At 43.4% G+C, this 25,395-nt stretch overlaps 1 protein-coding gene across 1 annotated transcript in view; it reads right to left on the bottom strand.

The window, feature by feature from the left end:
• pola1 (polymerase (DNA directed), alpha 1) overlaps positions 1-16,900 on the bottom strand; it is a 159,659-nt gene extending 142,759 nt beyond the window's left edge. The window contains 32 exon segments of the mRNA XM_034181311.1: positions 1,117-1,239; positions 1,754-1,903; positions 2,050-2,174; positions 2,312-2,402; positions 2,505-2,624; positions 3,363-3,492; positions 3,570-3,745; positions 3,851-3,967; positions 4,188-4,225; positions 4,228-4,276; positions 4,888-4,949; positions 5,636-5,720; positions 5,823-5,977; positions 6,118-6,223; positions 6,225-6,257; positions 6,332-6,406; positions 6,970-7,083; positions 8,096-8,140; positions 8,142-8,174; positions 8,176-8,199; positions 8,201-8,211; positions 9,460-9,632; positions 10,224-10,525; positions 10,739-10,840; positions 11,286-11,348; positions 11,501-11,603; positions 11,680-11,770; positions 11,844-11,940; positions 14,662-14,700; positions 14,702-14,793; positions 16,243-16,470; positions 16,777-16,900. Of these exon segments, the coding sequence (XP_034037202.1) occupies positions 1,117-1,239; positions 1,754-1,903; positions 2,050-2,174; positions 2,312-2,402; positions 2,505-2,624; positions 3,363-3,492; positions 3,570-3,745; positions 3,851-3,967; positions 4,188-4,225; positions 4,228-4,276; positions 4,888-4,949; positions 5,636-5,720; positions 5,823-5,977; positions 6,118-6,223; positions 6,225-6,257; positions 6,332-6,406; positions 6,970-7,083; positions 8,096-8,140; positions 8,142-8,174; positions 8,176-8,199; positions 8,201-8,211; positions 9,460-9,632; positions 10,224-10,525; positions 10,739-10,840; positions 11,286-11,348; positions 11,501-11,603; positions 11,680-11,770; positions 11,844-11,940; positions 14,662-14,700; positions 14,702-14,793; positions 16,243-16,470; positions 16,777-16,900 (3,276 nt within the window).
• Between the last annotated feature and the right edge of the window lie 8,495 nt (positions 16,901-25,395).

Below are 25,395 nucleotides of genomic sequence, written 5' to 3' on the forward strand. Positions count from 1 at the left end.
TTCCAACTGGACACTCACATTGCGCACGTCATCACACAGCTTCTATGAGGAGTACTAAGATGGCCGATGGCTGGCTCAAAAGTCCGCGGAGTTAACTTTTCAGCAAAACAAAAAATGTAAGTTTCTATCTCATATCATTAAAAAGTTATTTATAATTTAGTAAAGCTTGGTCTTAGCCATCGTATACGACGACGTCGCCCCAGAGGGTTAAGTTGGCAAATTAACTGAGCTAGCCACATCTCTGCAACAGCTTCTCAGGCAAGTCACTATCTCGAAAATATTCTTATTCAGCTCACTTGAGTGCCAGTAACACATTGGACCATTATGTGTTCACCAGGTCTCTTTAGGGAACCATCAAGTTCATGATTGTTATTAATTTACTTTTTATAAGTGCAGGCATGTGAGAAGCAAATAAAGAAAAATGTTTAAAATGGCCAGGAGTCAAGTGGGCCCTGGTCGGGGGTCTGGGGGAGCCCAAGGGTTTTAGCCATGCTAATGCTCGCCAGAACCATTTTCTGTAGTGAATTGACAAAATATCTGCCTTATAATTAAATTTTACTGCAACAAATAAAATGTCAAAAGGGCAGTGAGAAAAAAACTGATTTAACTGTGCATTACACATAGGACACAAGCATACTACATGCAACTCTAACCACATGGGTTCTTGCAATTCTCACATGATTTTAATAAGAAAATAGTTGCCTTGTTGTACATGATATCAAATGCATGTACTCATGCACAGGATTCCATGTTAAAGTTTTGAAAATATATGAACAGATATGTGGGAAAACTAAGTTCCATGAAAATACTTCTAACACAATCTTATCTATTTTCAATATTCAAGATTGCTAATAGTTTCACTTTTCAAGTTATGGTACTTGTATGGTTATGATCAGTATCATCTCAGGTTCATTTTTGAAAGCTCATAAATGACACACAGAGACCGAGCGGTGTGCACACACAAATGTTCAAAAAAGGTTTTTTTCCTAACCTTTGTTTTGATCATTTGATCTGTGAGTAAATATTTTGCCACTTTTCAGGGACGTCAGGAAGTCACATTAGCACTTTTGTCTCTGTATTTTTCCTCCATGATGGATGTCTGCAGGTTCCACTCACCTCTCTGCCCTTGTGCGTGACCAGAGCAGCCAGTGGTTTGGCGTAGAAGCGGCTGTAGCTGAACCCCAGGCAGCCGTACATACTGTTAGCCGTCAGCTTCAGGGCCTTCTGACGGATGTCATACTGAGAGACAGACAAACTCAATTTAGGAACCAGTAATCAAACATCTTGGCCTGAAGTCAATCATCTCCTATAATTCCTGGTTTTGGCAGATTAGATGTTCCAGCATCTGATGAAAACAGTCATTAAGGAAAGAACTTCAATACAAAGGAAAGAGCTAAAAGTAAAGATCCACTCAAATCCTCAAAACCGTCCAGATTCTCAGGAAGTCAAGATTGAACTTGAACTTGGCTCTCTGGTCCAGCGTTTCTTCAAACGTATCGGCCAAAGTTTTTGGATGAAGCCAATTATCCTCGACACATTTTAGGTAGGGTTCAAAGGTTCTGGCTTTCCCTGCCAGGTGCAGGCGGGCTTTCAAATGGTTTATCCACAACAGACCGAACAGGAAAAAGCACCCTGGCATGATGATTTGACAAGGTGACATGCACTCAACATCCTCCAACCCCGGCCTGATCCCACCAGTGACATCAGAGACATTGCGGCTGCAGACTTTTATGTCATGCATGTGTGCGCGTACCTGCAGGTAGAGATCAGAGCCGGCGTCCTGTTGCTTCATCAGCTGTTTGACTTGTTTACGGCGTTCAACAAGCTGCCTGATCTCTTTGGGAAGGATTCCCATTTCCAGGTTTGGGTCCGGTATCTCAGGAATATCATCTGCCTCATCACCCTGTTGCCATGGAAACAAATAGTTTGAGGTAGTCGGGAAAACGATACTAAGACTGAGGACGCAGATTGGGATGCGCTTCCCGCCAACAGGAAGTGCTCAGCCACTTCAGCGTTTCAGGGCGTTTTAAGACGAGAGTGTAAACACACCTCAGACTTCTTCTGTGTGTTCTGAGCCTCCCGCTGCACCGTGGTGAAGCAGATGTTGAACTCCTGGATGATGGATGGATACAAACTGTTGAAGTCCAGCAGCAGTACGAACTTATCGTAGAATCCTGCAAAGAAAAGGGGACGGAGTTAAATAGATGCAACCAAACACAAGATAAAAACAAATAAAAAAAAGAACAGATTCAACTCAAACATGCTTTTATCAACAGATCTGAAATAACTAGCCAACAGCAAACTGACTGACCCACTTTAGGATCCAAGACCAGACCTCCAGCGTAGGCCGCCTTCTTCTTCCTCTTTCCTTTCCCCACGTCCACGTCTTCATCCCCGTCCATCTGAGACAAAGGATCACACAGACACCAAAATTCTATTACAGGAAACATGTTCTCTGTCATAAACACGCATGTTGAAATACATGTGTACATGCGTGTTCTCACAGGGTCCAGATGAAGCTTTTTGAAGGACGGCTTGTCAGGAATAATGTAGTTCTTCTCATGGAAGGCGTGGAGCAACAGGAACTCATTCCTTTCAGAGCGGCCACCCATCAGAGTACGAGACTGAAGGAGAAAGAATGAGAAAGAGAAGGGGGGGAGAAGGAGAAGAACAAAAGAAAGGAGAACAAAAAGGAGAAGACCAGCAGCAAGAGAAGGTGGAGAAAGTAGGAGGAAGGAGAAAGAAGGACAGCAAAAAGGAGGAGGAGGAAGAAGGAAAAGAACAAAAAAAAGGAAAGAAGGAATAAAAGGAGGAGAAAGTAGATGTAAAGTGAAAATAGAAGGAAAAGAAGGAAGGGGAGGGAGAAAGGAAAAGGAAGAGAAGAAAGAAGAACAGAAAAAACAAATACACAGGCGTGAACCAGAAGCAGCTTTGAACCTGATTGGTGTAAATCCAGACTCATGAGTGTGTGTGTCGTTTCTGGTGTTTCTCTGTGAACATGGACGCAGACGACGCGCTCATCAACACATGAAGCTTTTCAATGCGGTTTCCATCCGATTTCACACGTGACAAGTTTGTGCCTGTCATTGTGAAGATGTTCTCACAACTCAAAGACCGGCTGCAAATTTGAAAAGCTCAGAGTTATATTTAACCACGTGTGATCTTAGTTTAAAGTCACTATGGATACAACACGTTTTCAGTATTTTTACTAAAAGACTTTATTCATTTAAGAACAACTGAGATTTTCTTTCCCATTTCTCATGTCAGGGTTTGGAGTTCAGCACTTCTCGGGTCAGTAGTTGTGCAGATACTGAATATTTCATCTTTGATGGTAAGTAAAGGGGCGGAGTTGGTTGGGTTACCATGACATTTCCAGCGATGCTGGTGATCTGCAGAGCGAGAGGCAGCACATTGAGCTCACACATGATCTGCAGGATCAGCCTGGCATCTGTCCAAGTCAAATCCAGCAGGTAGAGCAGGTGAGCAGAGTTGCTGCAACAAACGAACACAAACAGGTTTAATCATGAGAGAAAGCAACTCCGATTCTGTTCCTTTAAACGCGGCCCCACCTGTAAAGGTTCCTGATGTTCTCCTGAGAAACTGTGGCTCTTTCGGACTTCAGCACCTGAGTAGTTAGTTCAGACAGGTGGTAACTTTTGCAGCGAATCAGCTCCTTGGCTGAGATCTCCACGTCGCACACCAGACGCCCACAGGTGGCGCTCTTCTCCGCAAAGGCACCACGACCCTGGAGGCATCCAGTTTAAAAGACGCACAAATACAGTGAAATGAAATGAAAATTGGTAAAATGAAAACCTGATAAACCCATTAAACTCATTTTGGATTGTCGTACCCCTAATTTGGGCATATTGGCCCTCCTGAGGCGCCCCATCTTTGACCAGTGTGGAACCTTACACGCATTGATCCTTTGCAGAAGTACTTCCAGGTCGAAACCCAGGATGTCGTGACCCTACAGTAAATTGTCAGATTAGCAAGATTTAGTCAGAAAAAAAAGACACAGTCATTTATGGAGGCAAACTAACTTTTTTCTTTAAAAAAATGTGCAAAGCTGAAAAGAAAGGTGCAGATTTTATAAAATCAATCACAGGTTGTTTTAGTTCTCATGTCCCCAATACTATTAACAAAAATAATAAAAACAAACAAACAAACAAACAAAAAACAAAACTCACCACCAGCACGTCAGGGTCGATCTTGTGCATCTTGGCAAGAAGAAGCCGAGCAACGTCCGCTCTGTCCCAGCAATCTCCACCTTCCCGTTCTGAAAACCGGGGTCAAAGCAGTTTGAAATCCAGGATACTTTCTGAACCGTTTACAAGATTTTAGATTAGAAAAAAAAAAAAAAATACAATTACAATAGCCCCCTCTGATGGTCAGTTGACTGTAGTTGCATGATTAATTATTCAAAGTGTACAATACCTTTAAATTTGGGAGAATTCTTGCTATTTTCTGTAATCTGTCATTATTCACACACACACACACGCTTCTTTAACAGTCATTATTTTAGCTACATAAAAATAAGGCCAACGGGGATTTTATATTTACTCACATAACTGTAAAAGTATTATGAAAAATGTTCATACATTGCTGAAATATGCTGAATTATCCACATGAACACATTTTACAAGTCACGTGATCAATTTAAATCACATGGTTAGAAAAATCACAGGGTACCACTGTTAAAATTTAAAAACACATTTCATTTACCAAATTATAAAATGCACTGCTAGGGGGGTTGTTTTTAGAAACTAATCTTGGGAAATTGTATGTGATATATTTGATGGAAAACACCGTTCTGCACATAGCAGTTAGCAACTTAAAAATCCCACAAGCTAATTATTCTGCAAACACAAACAGAATGTGGTCTCTTACCATCTTCTTCACAGCCTCTTTGAAGTCGTACGGGAAGATGCAGTCTGCAGGTTTACTGACCACTAAAAAAAAAAAAAAAAAACAAGAAAACACCAGAAACTCTTGGTGATTTTTGTTCTTCAATTTGTAAAAAAAAAAAAAGTTTCATCCAGATAGAAGATGTCACCACCTGATTGAAGGCTTCCAACAACCATTTATGTATTATGTATTTATTTGATTTGCTTGCAATTTTCTTTTACATGTTAAAAAAAGTCATATTTACATCAGGGTCACCGACCTTCCACCTGCACCTCTCCTGGCTCTACCCACTGCTAATTAACCAGTCAGGTGTGTAAACCCATCAGGAGCGAGGACTCACCAGACCTGAATAATCAGCTGTTTGCAGCAGGTACATAAGACAAAAATAAATAAATAAATTGGGGGGGGGGGGCAGGTGACTTCCAGGAGTGGGGTCAGTGACCTCTGGTTTAGGTGTACAGAACAATGGGCTGTGTACCTTTAAAAAAAAGTGGGGTCAGCAATACCAACATTTAAATTCTGGTGTTTCTATGGCAGCGTCTTATTCTTAATCTTTATTGGGTTAATTTCAGAATGTTATTGTCCAGCTAAAAGCAGCTACTGTCAAGTTTAGGATTTCTTCTTGTTTCCACTTTCATAAAAGATTTCAACTATTTCCACAGAGTTCTGACTCTTACTCTGTTCGCTGAATAATTATTTAAGCTCCTGTAATCACCGCATAAAAACTCACCACAGAAATGTGTCTGATATGGCAGCTTGGGCGGAGCTTTATCCATGTGGAACTGGTAGTGGATCAGTGCAGCCAGAGACATGATCTGCACAACAAAGACACACAACAGCAGCTTTTCTCTGTGGCTTCATTGTGCTGAATGCTGTGTTCTGGGTTTTTGTTTTTTTGTTTTTTTTTGTTTTCTGACCTCATTGTGGTGCGTCTTGAGGTTCTGGACGGTCTTCAGGCTGATGGACATGATGGTGAGGGGTGGAGGTGACAGATCTTTGACCACAGTGATCAGGTTGCTCCTCAGGACCAGAGCCTCCACCTTACACCAGCTGACCGGCTGACTCATCAGCTCTAACACAGTGCACACAGATCTCATATCACCACCTCCAGTGGCTCACACGAGCTCAGAATTTTATTTTACAACTGAAGAGTAAAGCTTCAAGACAGATTAGTTAGTCAAACATAAAACGGTTAGAAAACATCTTCCTTACGAGGCATTTTGATGTCGAGCCAGCAGGGCCCTTTGATTTTCCTGCTGAGAAGAAGGTGCTCCAGGCTGGAGGTATTTGTTCCAAAAATGTGGGAAAAGGTCGCCCCCCTTCAGGTCAGCTGGCAGCGAGGGGAACTCAGCCTGTAAAGAGATGAATGAAACTGTTTCAAGTGCTTTCTTCGGTATCAGCTGCATCTGAGCTGCAATCTACTCACTGAATATCTGACTTCCAGGTACTCGCACTGGGTGGGAACATCGGGAATTTCAAACGCATAACTTTTCTTCACAGTCTGCAGAAGGAACAGAGCAGCCGTCACAAACAAACTGCATGTCCACAATAATAAACCCGTGAACAGAAACACAAATCTAACAGCCATGATTGTAGCGCATGTGTACGACACCCCCCACCACACATATGCATAATCCACACGTAAAAAATAATCCCTCCACACAAACCCCCCATGACTACACACACACACACACACACCACACACACACACACACACACACACTAATGCATCCACACATAACCCCCACACACACCTCCCTACCACAAACACAACCACTCCCACATATGCACAATCCATGCACACACGCACAACCCACACACACAAATAACTCCTCCACACACAAGCAACCATACAGACACACACCTCCCCACAAGGAAACACCCCCCCACACACAACATACACATATGCACAATCAACACACACACACGCACAACCCCCAAACACATATGCAACCCCACAGGCACACAGCCACCCGCATGTACACACACATATCCCGTGCCAGTACGGCGGGTTTTTGCCAGTTACCTTAATATTCACAATAAAAAAGCAGGATTATCACCGACCTTTGCCTTGAACTTCATGATCTTCAATCTGTCAGAAAGCTCATTCAGCTCTTCGTAGACGTCCCTCATCAAGACAGGTGTGCCAGACACCTGCCCAGTCTTAAGGTCCACTTTCTGTCAGCCAAAACATAGGAAAAGATTGTGATAAGAGGAGGAAGAAAAAAAAAAAAAAAAAAAAAAAAAAAAAACAACTGTGGCACTAATGCATGAGTGCAGAGATGATCATTATCAGGATGCAGTGACGGGTTTGATTTCCAGACACGTTAACGTTAATAGAACACAGAGCCAAAATAATTAGCTGAGTAAACACTAACATTTAACTTGTTCAAGTATGAAGATTTGCCGTTTTCTCTTGCGAGATAATCTGTTCAACACTAAGGGCCATATCTTCATCTGTAATGCAGAGTTTAAACGCATAGTGTCCGTGGGCTTAGATCAGGGCAACAGTGGGCCAAGAGGATGGAGGTTCCCATAAAACCAAACACCTTCATAGGTGGTTTTATTGATGAGTCCCTCCCCTCAGCTGAACTTCCTGATCATCTGTGAAATCAATAAGTGGAGAGCAGCCAAGATGCTAAGGTTAGTTGCCAAATATATAATCTGTCCATTAAAAAGTAATTTATTTACATTTATGGAGGAAGTTTATCTCCATAAGGATTCCCGTCTGTGATAACAGACAACGCTGAGGATGTTTTTTTGCCTGTTCAACCCTGATTGGGCTGACCGTTAACATAAACTGGTCACGCTGCGTGGATGCTCCATATCAATGACGTGACAAATTTGTTTTTGTGCCGAGTGAAAAGATAACCCCCAAAAACATCTAAAAATCAAGCCAAGCTTGAAAAATGTCTCCTTTAAAGAAATTCCATGAACTGTGTGACTGCAATTGGCTGAGCATTAAAAAAAAAAAATAAAAAAAAAAACATAACAAGGACAGCCCTAAATCAAATCTAATTTCTAGACCTGAGAAAGCCTTCAATCCTGTTTGATGAGCTCACAAGCTGAAAGTCAGTCCCAGTCATACAAACATAACTACTGACAGATGACCACTTGGATCAGAAAATTAGACATTTTTACAGTCGTTTCTTCCGTTAACACTGTTCATGTGACAGAGGACCAAACGTACATGTTCTCGAGGCAGTAAGTACATCGTCCGCTCGATGTTCTTCACGGGTGACACAGCAGCTCACGTGGGACTTGGCCGACCTCAATCCAGACTTTTCCAAAGAGGGTAGACCACACCTAGGACACAAGTTACAGTATCAGGAAGTGGCTCAGCGAATGTGGAATCCACCGTTTCTCCATTAGCGCACATTAAAGTGAATACATAATCCAAGATCACCGGGTTCAATTAACTCTGATTCCCAAACTCCACCAAACTCTTAATTTCAAGTTTAAAACAATAGACAGCTGGTAACTGAACGTTACCCACTAGTTAGCATATTATAACAGTAATTACTTGAAATTATAAATGCATTAAATCCATCTCCAGCAGCTTGTCTTTAGTCTGGTAAAGCTAACATTAGCTTTTTCTGTCATTGTCAGTGTGATGCAATGCTAATATTAGCTCAGTCTGCCAATATGACAAGTTAAGTTAGCTCATCCTGTTTCCGTAGCTAAAACTAGCCTCACAGACTAACTGAACGAGCTAAAATTAGCAATCTGTAAATCTCAAATCAGAAATTCTCCCTTTCTATAAAAAATAAAACTCTGCCAAATGACAAGCTAGGTTAGCGCCTCCTGTTTCTGTAAGCTAAAACTAGCCTCACAGACTGACTGCATGAGCTAATATTAGCAAGCTGTACATTTCACATCAGCCCTTCTGCTTTTTCTATAAAATGAATGTTAACTTGTGTTGTCAATTCTGTGTGAGGTAACACCAGCCTTAGATTAATAACTTAACGTTAGCTCATTCTGTATTTGTAAAGCTAAAATTTGCCTCACAGATAATGGACTGCATTTATATAGCGCTTTTCCATCTACATCAGACGCTCAAAGCGCTTTACAAATAACGCCTCACATTCACTCCGATGTGCAGGTGCTGCCATACAAGGCGCTCACCTACAGAGATAGACTAAAGGAGCTAATTTACGCCGCCATCTGTAAAGCTCATATTAGCTTTTCTGTCATGTTATTAAATGTACGTTAGCTTGTGCTGTCAATGTGTGAGGAGATACTATACTGGCTCACTCTGTTAGTTTAAGAAGCTAACGTTAGCTCATTCTGTATATCTGTAAAACAGAAATTACCTACACAAAATGACTGAACAAGCTAATTTTAGCTGTCAATCTGTAAAGCTCACATTAGCCCTTCTACCATTCTACAAAATGTATATTAGCTTGTGCTGTCAATGTGTGACAAGTTACTAACACTGGGCTCATTCTGTTAGCTGAGAAGCTAGTGTTGGCTCATTTTGTAAACCTGAAACTAAATTTAGCCTCACAGACTTCAAACAGTTCAGCCCAACATGATGGTGTTAAACTGGTTTACCTGGTTGGTTGTACTGGTCTTCAAAGGCATCAAGCCAATAGAAGCGAAAAACCTGCTCTCCATCCTGGCCTTCCACTAGAGGGAGCTGACTGGAGTCAATATGTACCTCTGCTGGCGCCTCAGTGATTTCATCCTCCTCCTCTTGTCCCCAAGAGCTTCCAAGTCTGCTGGACCTAGCAGAGGAAAAAGACACCAAAGGAAATTATTTGTACCCCGCCTCGCGCTCTATAACTGCTGGGACAGGCTCCAGCCCCCTGTGACCCTTAATTGGAGTAAGCAGTTGAAGATGAGTGTGTGTGTGCGTGTGTGTGTGTGTGTGTATTTATTTATTTTAAAACTCAATGAGTTTTCTGCTACTGTGTTTCAATGCTTATCAACCATTCTGCAAATATTTTAGAAATAACTGCTGATTTTTAAAAAAGGTACAAGTATTGCTTAAGGAACTCAAAAGTCTCACAAAGTAGGCCAGGGTTCAAGTACTCTCTGTGCCCTGATCTCCTTGTATCAACCGTAATACCAGATCCACTGTGGCAACCAATGGAAGAAGCCACAAGAAACTCCAGTGTAGCAACTCGTTTAACATTACAGGCAATAATGGCTGGAGCTTTCAAGAACAAGTGAGTGCTGATTGGTCAGCTAGTAATCAAGTCGCCAAAACTGAGAAAACCCTCAGTTGTGTTCATTTACTTCCAAGTTGGCAGCACTCGACAAAAATCAGATCAAATTGTCAAACATGCACCAAAAAACACTGGTGAATGACTCACAAAAAGGCGGGGTCTTCAGCTTTGGGCTCCGCCTTGATGGCGGTCTGGACTTCTACTTCAGGCTCATCTTTAATGTCAGGTTGCTGCTCCTCAGGCACGACTTCCATTGGCTCATCAAAGTCGACCTCATCAAATGTCATCGAGCTGCCGTCCTCTTCAGACGCCTCCTCCGCTTTTGTCATCTTCTTTGTCACAGGGGAGGTCAGGGGGGAGAGGGGTGCCTGGGCAGACGGCCTGGGCATCGGTTCAGGAGGGGGCGGTGGGATCACTTTGGCCTTCAACCGCGTTGCAGAGGGCGACTCCTGGTATCACAGATATGATGAGACATGACACAGACAGACATGATAACTAATGAACGGTTGGCAATGTTCTCTCCAAACTTAATACTCTCAGTACTGAGTCCCTGACGCCTTCACCGTTTGCTGTAACTCAATTTCTCAGAAAAGTCTGGCTCTTATTTAGTGTTTCATACATTAAACCCGGTCAAATATTGTGATTTTTGCAGGTTTTGATACCTTTGGTGCTGGAGGTTTGATGGAAAATGGGTTCATGGTCGAGCCAAGCAGCTTCTTCTTCTTCAGAGTGACCACGGGTGGCGGTGTGACAAGAACTGGTTTCTGAAAGACACGGCAGAAAAACACCATAAACTAGAATGCACTCAGAGAGTGTACAACTCTGCCAAGGACACCTATTCCCCACCGCTAAAACACCCACTTTCATTAGTATTTAGCAGCTACTGCCAAGCCTCGTTTCTGAAGAATTTATCTCTAACAGGAGTGCCCAATTTATTTCCCACGAAGGGCTCAAAAATAACTCTGGGTGGATTTTAATGTTACGTCAAAGTACACTGCATTATATTTTGTACAAAATTAACATCTGAAATTAAAATGAAAATTAACATCTTTCTGAGTTATGGTGAATAAAAGACAAATGAAAGCATGACTCCTTGGCTGAGGTCACCATGACAAAAGCTTTGAGAGACAGAGTTATCGTAATGGTTGGTTATTATAGGGAAACTAGTTCAAGATTCGCTTTTTATTTTAAATACTGGATGAGACCAACCTCAGAGTGCAGGTCCTGTAAAATGTCTCCCAGCAGGTCATCTTTGGAGAGGTCCACCTCTTTCTGCAAGACAAAGTCACACTTGATTCAACATACAAGTTTTGTTTTTTTATAAGAGGGCCTGGAATATGTGTACATGCAATATATCTTTTTCTGTGCCCCCAGGAAGAGTCTCAGTTCTTCTGAGGAGGACATTTGGACAGAAAAATCGCCACCTCAGCAGGTTTCTTGACGTTACTGTTCATGAAGAGGCTCTTAATGCTGTTGGGTTTGGCTACAGCAGCTTCTTCACGTTCTTCAACTCTGCGGCTGATTTTCCTGCAAACAAAAACCCAAAATCCATTCACACAGCGCTTCACTAACGGCTTCTCCTCCTCCTCCTCATCTGAAGCACAACCAGCGAGTACCTTTGTTCTTCTCCACCACATCGTCGTCCAAATCGTCGTCAAAGATTTCTCTTCCGTCTTCCACGTACCCAATTCCATCTGAGAGGAAGAAAGTGGGATGAAGACATCTCCTGAGAGTCCATTTAAAAATAAATGAAAGCTATAAACTCACCATCGTCAATAATCCAGTCATCTTCTTGTCTCTCTCGTACCATCTTGGAGTACTGCTCTTCGTCCACTTCCTCATACACGCTGCTGAAGTCCTGCACCTGTAAACGCAGCAACACTAACTGATGGTAGCGGCGGCACAAAAATCAAAGCCGAAAGTCTCAGAGAACTCAACTCAACCTTTATTTCTAAAGCACATTTAAAACAATAGTAGTTGACCAAAGTGCTGTACATAATAAAACAATGGGCACCAAGTTACCCCAATCACAAATAATAAATTAAAAATAATAAAATTACAACAGCCAATAAAACAAATAAAAGCCAAAGTAAAATAAAGAGTAAAAGTAGTAAGAAACAGAGATGCAATTGCTCATTTACAAAATGCCAGAGAAAAGAAACAAGTTTTTTAAAGAGGCTTTAAAAGTCTCTAGGGACATGGATGATCTAATATTAAAGGGGTGACTATTCCAGAGGCTGGGGGCAGCCGCCCTGTCACCTCTCATCTTTAATCTGGTTTTAGGCACCTCCAGCAACAGTTGGTCAGAAGACCTTAAAGTTCTGGTTGGGGTGTAAGGAAAAAGAAGCTCTAAAAGATACACCCGTGCCAGGCCATTGAGGGATTTAAAAACAATTAAAAGAAGTTTGAAATCAACCCGGTAACGGACCGGAAGCCAGTGAAGAGTAGCCAAAACCGGCTTTTTCTTTCCCGAAAGACAAGCAGCAGCGTTCTGAACAAGCTGGAGGCAGTTTAGAGAGGTCTGATCTAAGCAAATGTACAGGGAGTTACAATAATCTAGTCTACTTATGACAAAGGCATGGATAACCTTCTCAAGGTCAATCCTAGAGAAATATGGATTTGGGCTAAGAGACAGAGAACTAAAACCTGATCTTCTCACACTAGAACATTTGGTGCAATTATGCACTTTTTGTTCCTACAGAATTATCAGTGAAACAAGGCCTCCAGACGATGACCGCAGTCACTCCCTGCTGCCAGCAAAATACTTCATGGCTGTCCAGACCACCTCCATCTACGCTTCTGTCACTTTTGCAGGAGAAACATTATGAAGACTTCTTTTACAGTTCTCAGAAGCTCCAGACAGTCTGCGATGCCCTCTAGTGGATGTTTTGCATAGCATTCATGCCAACATAAAACGTATGGATGTATGCAGGAGGTTTTGGTTACACAGTTTGAGGCGCACAGACAGATCTCTAAAAGTATAATAAATGGAGCATAAATGAGCCTTTAAAGCTGCAGTGTGCAGAATCTAGTGTCATCTAGTGGTGAGATTACAGACTGCATTATGCCAACATGCGGATTTTTAAAAGTGACAGCTTTTGGCCCCCCAATACATCACAGACCTGTTAACCCCCTATTCTTCTGGTCGCTCTCCTCCGGTACTCGGGCCAGAAACTTCTGAAGGTCCCTAGGACCTGGTTTAAAACTCGGGGTACCTGTTATTTCAAGCAGTAGCCCCCAGGCTGTGGAATGCCCTGCCCCTGTATCTCCATGTGGTCGACTCTATTGATTCCTTTAAAAAGCAGCTTAAGACACATTTATTTAGACAAGCTTTTAGATTAGTGGCACTACTTTTTTGTTTTTATTTTGCTCTTCTACTTTGTTATATTCTGTGCCTTTGTTTGTATCCATTTATTGCACTCTGTAAAGCACTTGTGATCGGGTAATCTGTGAAAAGTTATAAAATAAGTTTTACTTCTTACTTATTTGTCATTTGATGATTCGATGATTCTAAAATCTGATATATAGAGTGATTACCCCCCCACCCACACACACACACACCATAAAATAAGATTTCCCACTTTTTTTGTTATAGGTTCCTCACCAAGACAACATGACAAAATGCAGTCAGAAATTAAACTGGTTTTATCGACTCAGTTGATTTAGATTTCAAAATGGTGGTATGGGCTACTGGTCCCTCAGTTCCTGAAGTACTGGGTGCAGATTTTCTACATAGGATTGCCCTTCTCAGACCATTATGGGGCCTATGCAATGCAGAATAAAATAAATCAAGATAGCATTTTTTGTTTAGCATTGACGAGACACAACTCAGTCAATTTAAGTTAAGTGAAATATGCAAATTTCATATTTTGTTATTTTATGTTAGATTTCATGTCATTTGATGTTATACACAGGTCACAAATAATATTTAAAAGGTTAAAAAGACATTAATATTGGACATACAGGATTACTCGCGGTGTTCAAAACTTACATAGTAAGTCCTTTCAGCTACTCCCTTGTTTACACTCGGGGTCGCCACAGCAGATCCAAGGTGAAACCACATGTTTGAGTTGGCAGATTTTATGCCAGAATGCCCTTCCTGATGCAACTCACATTACACGGAGATGTGTGGCAGGAGTGGGGTTTGAACTGGGAACTTTCCACACTGAAACCAAGCATACTAACCACTTGCCAACCATCCCTGTCTGTGTTCAAAACTACAACAGTAGCTTTAATGCTGAGGCAGAGCACAGAACCCAGACGTTTTTGGAATTAGATTACTTCTCTTGTAGTTTGCGTTTGATGACTTACCATGTCTGCAACGCCTTAATTGGATTTTTTAATGACCTTTGAACACCAGACCGCTTTCAATATTTTGTCAACTTTACATTTGCTTGATTTGAGCAAATGATGATTTTCTTACTCCAGACATTTTTTGCTTGGATTGAGATAATTCAAAAATAATTAGCTTTCATGCATAAAGCACATTTTTGGGTTGGGTACATTAGTGTGGATTTACAATACACACAGTGTTCAGCTGCACACAACAAAGCCTAAAGAAGTCCTCAGTCTGGACATCACTTACCTCATACTTGATCTTCTCCCCTTTCTTGGCTTTCTTCAGGCTGCTCCAACGCAGATCTGCGCCCCACTTTCTCCCGTTTTTCTCGTCTGGAACGAGACTTTGCCAGACCACAATCGTCTCCTGCAGCATCATCTGAGGAACAAACGTCTAGTCTTGTTTTTTAAATAAAGTAAAAGTCCAAAGCCACTAGGGGGCGCACAGAATAAACAATGTGGAGGTAACTGAAGACAAATGGAGGCACCTGACTAATAAACAAGATCAGCTTGTAAAGTTTGAAAATGTTATCACAATAAAATAAATTAACAATTATACTTGTTAGTATTTCATTAGCATATGTACAACAATAATAAACTATTTCTATCGGGCTTTTTCAGAAATTAAAGCAGTAAATAGCATACACTCAAATTATAAATCATTACAAATCAACTGTCGGTGAATTATTCTCACAACTGATTCTTTTCAGTTCTAATAACTTATATTATAGGTCAAGCTAAAAATTACAACTTTAAAAATTTTCTAGGTGTAGAACAAATAAAAAATTTGTATGTGAAATTTGTTTTGCATTTTTTGTAATGTATTGACAGGTTTTAGCTTGAGGGACTGAAGGAGAAGAGTCTGACAGCGGCTGGCTGCTCAACCTTTGAGACAACAGAGGGGGATGAGGACGAACGGCATAAAAATGAGTCTGAGGACAGCAGTAGCAAAGACCAAAATGTGTGTGGGGCAGGGGGCAGGAGAGACTTTAGGTTAAACCTAAAGTGTCCAAAGTTCTGTTTCTGTGCAGTGACCTGACCGTTACTCAGACTGGTTGGACAAGTCTCAATGATAAGTGACACATAATGATGTTGACCGAGTTCAACAAGACCAAGGATCTAAGTAAAACAGACCAGAGAAGAAGGAACAAATGGAACGTGCTCAGAACCACCTCTTGTCATGACTGCAGAACCACCCAGGCAGACAGAGGGCCAGCCCTGCTTCCAAAAGTAGCCACCTGTGTGACTTTTCCCAGTCTATGGGGCGTCAGCACTGAGGCACCTGCCCGGCTGTATCACAGCTGAGTTTCCTCACAGTGCAAATCTCAGCTGAAGCTCCCAGAGGAACCACAGACTAAAGGGAAAAGTCCATCCAGAGAATTCTAGCACCAAAGACATCAGTCATCACCTTAAGGTCTCTGGTTCGAGTCCCAAGTCTCAACCACACAGAAGGACAGGAACCAAGTGTATCCTGAAGACTTGGACAATGATTTCAGGATCGTCAAACACATGTTAGACACAGTTCTGATGTCTCAGCCTTTTCTGATGTGGGGTTGTTTCTCTTTCAGAAGCACCTTCTCAGTCAAACCCAGTGAAGCTGTCATCGTGGACCAACACATCGAGAAGGTCCACAGTTTTCTCGGAGGTCACTGACAGGTCCTCTGTCAATTACCTATTACTGTGGGACTAAACCTTGAATTAAATGTGTCCGGACATTAAAGCGGAGGCAAAATTGTGGTTAACCGTGTTAGCTAGTTGTTAGCAGAGCTGCGAGCGGCGTTAACATCGACTAACGTCAGCATATCTCAGCACGGCCAGAACCACTCACCGCCGTCCGGACCGTCTGCGTCTTTGTGTGGGTTGACACCGGAGCCATGAAGCGTCTTTCTGAGTTTCAAAGACAAAACAAACAAACAAACAACACACGACAGAAGAGAACAACAACAAAACCCGCCAAATGGTTCTTCTTCTTCTTCGATTGAGTTTATTGCAAACCGACACAGTGCATTACCCGCCACCAACTGTTCGGTGGTGGAACATTCTGATGTATGCTGCACTAATGAGGAAATGGAGAGATAAGGGAGGGGGATTAAAAAAAAAGGATGGGGGAAAGAAATAACCCTGCTCCCTTTAAATACATGCCTCCACGATGGTGATGTAAGTGTAGAAAAGATAAACCCCTCGAGTGTTAAACTGTCCCAGTGTTCTGACGTGATCTAGTAGAATTCTTTGCTGTCTATGTTTGTCACTCCAGTAACATGTGCTCAACAGTCTCCCTTCTGCTGCATCTCAAACACTGACCGGTTCATGTTTGGCAATGATATTGAGTATAATGAAAGTTGTCGTGTTTGTTGTCCAGTACATCCAGGCTGGACAAACTGATCAGGCAGGGTGACTCTGTGGCTCTGTGGCTCTGTGGTTGGCATGAAGCTGGACTCTCTGGTGATGGTAGCAGAGAAGAGAACAGTGGACATACTGCTGGACATTATGGATGATGCCAGTCAGCCTCTGCACACCATCATCAGCAACCAGAGGAGCCTCTTCAGACACAGACTGCTCCTTCCCAAATGCAGGACCAACAGACTGAGAAACTCCTTTGTCCCTCAGGACATCAGACTGTACAACTCCTCACTCAGGCGGAGGAGGAGTAACAGGAAGACAGAGGACGGGAAGTTTTCTTCAAGTGCCGAACCCTAACCCTCTCTGTTCTTCTCATTGACTGGGCTGAACAGTAACTTCTGCCAGGAATTTCATATTATCCACTGAGAAACTTGTCCAGTGTTGGCCTCCACTGTCTCGAGTTGATCCCTCTTTGTTTTACCAGCTTTCTTGAGATCCTTAGCATAGGCAAGCTTCTCCTCCACCCAGACTCTCTCAGGTGCTCATTTGTGTGTCTCACACCATTTATATCATAGAAGTAGAGAGATTGGAATGCCAACTCAAGATCTCAGTCCATTGAGTTCCGTTGTGAGTTTGCGACTCCAAGATTTCAGCCACTCAGCCACGAGAGTTGGGGCAATTCACTTCCAGTCGTAACGTGCTAATATTATTGAAGAGTGTGCAGACTGTCAGTAATTGAGGCGGAAAATCATGGTGAATAATCATTAATTATTCATAAAACGTATAAAAAATACAATAAAAGCACACATCATTCATCATTTAAAAAAGCATCATAGTCAGGCAGGTACATAACTAGTACTCATGGTGCTTGAGCGTGCTAAAAACAAATGATGCACAGCAGAAAACACAAGGGAAGCACTTCATAAGAGGAAAAGCAATGACGATTGTAGGAAAAGCATTTCCCTCTGTTGCACATCAACAATGTTTAGGCACACACGAGCACAATGAGTACCAGTTATGTGCATGCCTGACCATAGTCTTCTTCTTCGTCGCTCGGCTGTTCCCGTTGGGGGTCGCCAACAGCAGATCATCGTTTCCATCTCCACCCTGTCCTCTGTATCTTCCTCTGTCACACCACCACCTGCATGTCCTCTCTCAGCACATTCAATGAACCTCCTCTTGGCCTCCCTCTTCTCCTCCTGCCTGGTGGCTCCCATCCTCAGCATCCTTCTCCTATATACCCTGTTCCCTCCTCTGCACATGTCCGAACAATCTCAATCTCGCCTCTCTGACTTTGTCTCCAAACCGTCCCACCTGAGTTTGTCCCTCTGATATGTTCATTTCCTAATCTTGTCCATTCTTGTCACGCCCAAAGAGAATCTCAACATCTTCAGCTCTTGCCACCTCCAGCTCTGCCTCCTGCCTTTTGTTAGTGCCACCGTCTCTAAACCATACAACATAGCTGGTCTCACTACTGTCTTGTAAACTTTCCCCTTCACTCTTGCTGATATTCTTCGGTCACAAATCACTCCTGCCACCTTTCTCCACCTACTCCACCCTGCCTGCACTCTCTTCTTCACCTCTTTACTACACTCTCCATTACTTTGAACAGTTGACCCCAAATATTTAAACTCATCTACTTTCACCAGTTCTACTCCTTGTAACTGCACTATTCCACTGGGCTCCCTCTCATTCACACACATGTACTCAGTCTTGCTTCTAATGACTTTCATTCCCCTTCTCTCCAAAGCATGTCTCCACTTCTCCAGACTAGACTCAACTTGCTCTCTACTCTCACTACAGACCACAATGTCATCAGCAAACATCATAGTCCATGGGGACTCCTGTCTGATCTCATCTATCAACCTGTCCATCACCACTGCAAACAAAAAAGGACTCAGAGCTGATCCTTGGTGTAATCCCACCTCCACCTTGAATGAGTCTGTCATGCCAACTGCACATCTCACCGCTGTCACACTATTCTTGTTACATGTCCTGCACTACCCTAACCATACTCTCTGCCACTCCAGACTTCCATTCCATACAATACCACAACTCTTCTCTTGGCACACTATCATAAGCTTTTTCTAAGGTCCACAAACACACAATGTAACTCTTTCTGTCCTTCTCTGTACTTCTCCAACAGTATTCTCAGAGCAAAATTGCATCTGTAGTACTCTTTCTCGCATGAAACCATATTACTGCTCACAATCTTCACCTGTTTCTAAGCCTAGTTTCTACTACTCTTTCCCATAACTTCATGCTGTGGCTGATCAGGTTTATGCCTCTGTCATTACTGCAGGCTTCTGCACATCACCCTTATTCTGAAAATAGGAACCAGCACACTTCGTCTCCACTCCGCAGGCATCCTCTCACTTTCCAAGATTTTATTAAACAATCTGGTTAGAAACTCTACTGCATCTCTCCTAGACATTTCCATGCCTCCACTGGAATGTCATCTGGACCAACTGCCTTTCCACTCTTCATCCTCTCAAGCAGCCCTCACTTCTTCCTTGCTAATCTCTTGTACTTCCTGATTTACTCTCACCACATCATCCAGCCTTTTCTCTCGCTCATTTTCTTTATTCATCAGCTCTTCAAAATATTCCCTCCACCTTCTCAGCACACACTCCTCACTTGTCAGCACATACCATGTGCATCTTTTACCCACCCTAACCTGCTGCACATCCTTTTCAGCTCTGTCCCGTTGTCTGGCCAATCGGTACAAGTCCTTTTCTCCTTCCTTACTATTCAACTTCTTGTACAGCTCGCAATATAGCCTTTTCCTTTGCTTTTGGCCATTTCTCTTTTCGCCTTACGCCGCATCTCCTTGTACTCCATGTCTACTTTCATCTCTCTGACTATCCCAAACGTTTTTTGCCAACTTCTTTCTCATTATCTTTCCTGGACCTCTTCATTCCACCACCAAGTCTCCTTGTCTTCCTTCCACTGTCCAGATGTCAAACCCAGTACTGCCCTAGCTGTCCTCCCTCAACCACATCTGCATACTTCTCCAGTTGTCCAAAATTGCTTTCCCTCCATCCATGCTTCTCTCACCTGCTCGCTAACTTTCACACATGCTTGGCACACTCTCCACCACCTCAGCTAACACACTCCAGAAATCTTCTTTCTCCTTCATCTCACAACCTACCTGTGGGGCATATGCACTGATGATATTCATCATCACCCCTTCAATTTCCAACTTCACACCTCATCACCCTGTCAGACACTCGCTTAACCTCCAACACACTTTTAACATACTCTTAATTTAAAATGACCCCACACCATTTCTCTCCTGTCCTCACATGGTACAACAACTTGTACCCACCGCCGATGCTCCTGCTCTTACTTCCCTTCCACTTGGTCTCTTGCACACACATATGTCTACCTTTCCTCCTCCATCATATCAGCCAGCTCTCTCCCTTTACCAGTCATACTACCAACATTCAAAGTCCCCACTCTCATTTCCACCCTTCTAGTTTTCTTCTTCTCCCACTGTTTGTGGCAACGTTCTCCTCCTCTTCTTTGTCGTCTTCGCCCAGCAGTAGCCCAATTTCCACCGGCACCCTGTTGGGCAATAGCACCGGTGGCGGACGTTGTTAACCCGGGCCGCGAGCGATGAGGTATGGGAATTCGATTCTGAGTCTGCATAGTTGGGTTGGCTTATTTTACGCCGGATGCTCTTCCTGACGCAACCCTCCTCCTTTATCTGGCTTGGGACCGGCGCTCAGAATGTACTGGCTGCACCCCCATGTGGCTGAGTTATGCATGCGTGATCATAGTAAAACTCATAAATATACCATATAAAAAACTCATAAATAACACAGTAAAAGTCATCAAAACACCATAATAACTCGTCAATCAATAAAAATCAAACACCATAAAATAAGCATAAGCATTCCTTTGAAGTAATACACTGGAGCATTTACCACATGATGACAAGGCTGTTCCACAAAGTTACAACTAAATATAAAATATTTTCTTGAGTCATATCTGCAGATTTACACCTCAAAATGTGAGAGTGACCTATATATATATATATACACACATATACAACCCCTGGCAAAAATTATGGAATCACCGGCCTCGGAGGATGTTCATTCAGTTGTTTAATTTTATAGAAAAAAGCGATCAACAGACATTGACACAAAACTAAGTACATTTCAAATGGCAACTTTCCGTTCTGGCTTAAGAAACACTATAAGAAATCAAGAAAAAACAGATTGTGGCAGTCCTAATGGTACGTTTTTAGACCAAGCAGAGGAAAAAACAGATGGAATCACTCAATTCTGAGGAAAAAATTATGGAATACACCCTGTAATTTTCATCCCCAAAACAACACCCTGCATCATATCAGATCTGCTCGTTAGTCTGCATCTAAAAAGGAGTGAACACACCTGGGAGAGCTGTTGCACCAAGTGGACTGACATGAATCATGGCTCAACACGAGAGATGTCAATTGAAATAAATAAAATAAATAAGCAGATCCAGAAATGTGCACAACGATATACAGACAATCGCAGATATGATTACAGTCAAATTACAAAGGTGACGTTGGGCAGGCTCGAGGATAGAATGACGTCTGTCCTGAGAAGGAGCCGGAACCACACGATTTCTGCCACCACCGAACCTGGTGAATACTGGAGCCGCCAAGTCCCGAATTCCCAGGTGATCACGGTCTTCCGACTGTCGGATCTGGTACTGGCTGGCGAGAACAAGACAGTCAAGTGTGGTTGTGTGTACACCCAGTAACAACAAACGGTGGGAATGCCACCTCCACCTCTCACTCAATAGGATGAGTACCGCAGTGATTCCTCAGGGGAAAAGAGTGCCGTCCTGCACTCACTCATCTTCCAGAGAAAGAGGAACCTGTACTCGGCCTGGCAAACACTCACAATAGACAGATATATTGTAACACAAAACGGCTGAGGATATTACCTTCAATGAAGTACGATATCTCGGCGATGAGGTGGAGATGACGTCTGGGTTTTATGGAGTGAGGTGATGAATAATGAGTGACAGCTGTCAGGAAGAATGAGTAACAGCTGTCACTCCCGGCTGTGTCCGTGGCGGCAGCGCCCTCTCGTGCCTGAAGCTGCACTTCAGGCAGGGCGCCCTCTGGTGTGTGGGCCAGGCAGTACCTCCTCTTCTGGCGGCCCACATATATACGTGGTGTGTCCATAAAGTACGGCCCTTTTTATTTTTTTTAAAACTATATGGATTTCATATATATGGAAATCCATATAGTTTAAAAAAAAAAATAAAAGGGCCGTTACTTTATGGACACACCACGTATACTGGTATATATACAGAGAGGAAAATAAGTATATTAACACCCTGCGGTTTTGCAAGTTCTCCCACTTAGAAATCATGGAGGGGTCTGGAATTTTCTTCTTAGGTGCATGTCCACTGTAAGAGACATAATCTAAAAAAGAAGAAGCCCTCTTATTCTGCACTCTTTACCTGTATTAATTGCACCTGTTTGAACTTGTTACCCGTATAAAAGACACCTGTTCACACACTCAATCAATCACACTCCAACCTGTCCACCATAGCCAAGACCAAAAAGCTGTCTAAGGACACCAGGGACAAAACTGTAGACCTGCACAAAGCTGGGATGGACTACAGGACAACAGGCAAGCAGCTTGTCAATCTTGACTGTCAGTCTCCCTCGGTCTGGGATTCCATGCAAGATCTCACTTTGTGGGGTAAGGATGAGTCTGAGAAAGCTCAGAACTACACAGGAGGACCTGGTCAATGACCTGAAGAGAGCTGGGACCACAGTCACAAAGATTACATTAGTAACACATGATGCTGTCATGGTTTAAAACCCTGCAGGGCAGCAAGGTCACCCAGCTCAAGCCAGCACATGTCCAGGCCCGTTTGAAGTTCACCAGTGACCATCTAGAGAACTTGCAAAATCGCAGGGTGTTCAAATACTTATTTTCCTCACTGTATGGGGTGGGGATTTTAGTCAGTCTACAGCAACATGCAGAGATGTGTACGATATCAGAAGGTTGCCAGCCTCACTGCAGCAATTTATTTTTTCCCCAGGATTTCAAAGAAATATTGGCTGGCATCAATCTTGAAGATCCTGATATTGTTCCAGAAGAACCATGTTCTTTTGCTGAACAACAAAACTCATTGTCAAGAACAATTCATACTTTATTTTCAGTCATAAATTATTTCGATATCACTGAGGTATCACACAGTCAACATGATGAAATATGCATCATTTATTTCAGTCCACACAAATCAAAGAAAATATGAGAGGCCTCATGAAGGACCTGACACCTGCCTTCAGTTTCTATCAAGCTGCCAAAACTGTGGAAAAATCACCAGCAAGTCCAGCAGGTTTGTATGATATTACACAATTTAAAATTGACATGAAAGTTTTGAAGTTTCAGAACTGTGCACATTGTTAGTTTTTCCATCATGAAGACATCCAGGATATCTGGGATCAACCATGAGGCCTCACAGGCGGCATTCTACCAGATGGCGACTGACAGGATGACGCAGGTGACAGGAGACCACCAGCTGAGTCTTGGATGCTGAGTCGAGCAGTTCTCAGTCTAGTAACGTGGACAGCCTTGTTCCCTCAGATAAAATAGTATTTAGAGTAAAACAAAAATCATCAGTATTTACAGAATTGATTGAGGTAATTTTGTAAAATCAATATAAACACAGAAAGGTAAATACATCAATGATACACAGATGACACAATAAAACAAACACATTATTTCCACTGTGGTCCATGTGAGGATAAAACACTGAGGAGATTACAAAGACATTATAATCTCATCAATCAATGTAAGTAGCAATAAGTGTGTAGTTTATATATATATACAATTTACACTGGGATACCAATAAAATGAAATAAGTACAAACTGAACAGAGAACAATAAGATTTCAATAAATTAAAATAAATAGCAACTGTATCCCTGTAGAAGTGTAGACAACAAAGCACCACGTTTTGGATAAGAAAATAATGGACTAGAAGATAAGCTCGTCTTAATGACCAGAAATCCATCCATCCATTTTCTTCCGCTTTATCCGGAGTCGGGTCGCGGGGGCATGAGCTCAAGCAAAGCCGCATAGACCTCCCGATCCACACACACCTCCCCCAGCTCCTCTGGGGGAACCCCAAGGCGTTCCCAAGCCAGCCTAGAGATGTAGTCCCTCCAGCATGTCCTGGGTCTTCCCAGGGGCCTCCTCCCAATGGGACGTGCCCGGAACACCTCTCCAGCGAGGCGTCCAGTGGGCATCCGGAAAAGATGCCCGAGCCACCTCAACTGACTCCTTTCGATGTGGAGGAGCAGCGGCTCGACTCTGAGCTCCTCCCGAGTGACTGAGCTCCTCACCCTATCTCTAAGGGAGTGCCCAGCCACCCTGCGGAGGAAACTCATCTCGGCCGCTTGTACTCGCAATCTCGTTCTTTCGGTCATGAGCCAAATCTCATGACCATAGGTGAGGATCGGAACATAGATCGATCGGTAAATCGAGAGCTTTGCCCCCCTACTCAGCTCTCTCTTCACCACGACGGTCCGAGACAGCGACTGCATCACTGCAGATGCTGCACTGATCCGTCTATCGATCTCGCGCTCCATCCGTCCCTCACTCGTGAACAAGACCCCGAGATACTTAAACTCCTCCACTTGAGGCAAGGACACTCCACCGACCTGAAGAGGGCAAAGCACCTTTTTCCGGTCGAGAACCATGGCCTCAGATTTGGAGGTGCTGATTTTCATCCTGGATGCTTCACACTCGGCTGCAAACCGCCCCAGTGCACGCTGAAGGTCCTGATTTGACGAAGTCAACAAAACCACATCATCCGCAAACAGCAGAGACGAGATTCTGTGGTTCCCAAAGCAGACCCCCTCTACACCCTGACTGCGCCTAGAAAGTCTGTCCATAAAAATAATGAACAGAACCGGTGACAAAGGGCAGCCCTGGCAGAAGCCAACATGCACTGGAAACAGGTTTGACTTACTACCGGCAATGCGAACCAAGCTACTGCTGCGGTCGTACAGGGACCGGATAGCCCTTAGCGAAGGACCCCGGACCCCATACTCCCGGAGCACTCCCCACAGGGTGCCCCGAGGGACACGGTCAAATGCCTTCTCCAGATCCACAAAACACATGTGGACTGGTTGGGCGAACTCCCATGAACCCTCGAGCACCCGATGGAGCGTGTAGAGCTGGTCCAGTGTGCCGCGACCAGGACGAAAACCACACTGCTCCTCCTGAATCTGAGGTTCGACCATCGGTTGAATTCTCCTCTCCAGTACTCTGGAATAGACCTTACCGGGGAGGCTGAGGAGTGTGATCCCCCTATAGTTGGAACACACCCTCCGGTCCCCCTTCTTAAACAGAGGGACCACCACCCTGGTCTGCCAATCCAGAGGCACAGTCCCCAATCACCACGCGATGTTGCAGAGGCGTGTCAGCCAAGACAGTCCCACAACATCCAGAGACTTAAGGTACTCAGGACGGATTTCATCCACCCCAGGAGCCTTGCCACCAAGGAGCTTTCTAACCACCTCGGTGACTTCGGCCTGGGTAATGGATGAGTCCGCCTCTGAGTCCCCAGTCTCTGCTTCCTCTTCGGAAGACGTGACGATGGGATTGAGGAGATCCTTGA

This window comes from Thalassophryne amazonica, chromosome 1 (assembly GCF_902500255.1).
Source record: "Thalassophryne amazonica chromosome 1, fThaAma1.1, whole genome shotgun sequence".
In the NCBI taxonomy this organism is placed as follows: domain Eukaryota; kingdom Metazoa; phylum Chordata; class Actinopteri; order Batrachoidiformes; family Batrachoididae; genus Thalassophryne; species Thalassophryne amazonica.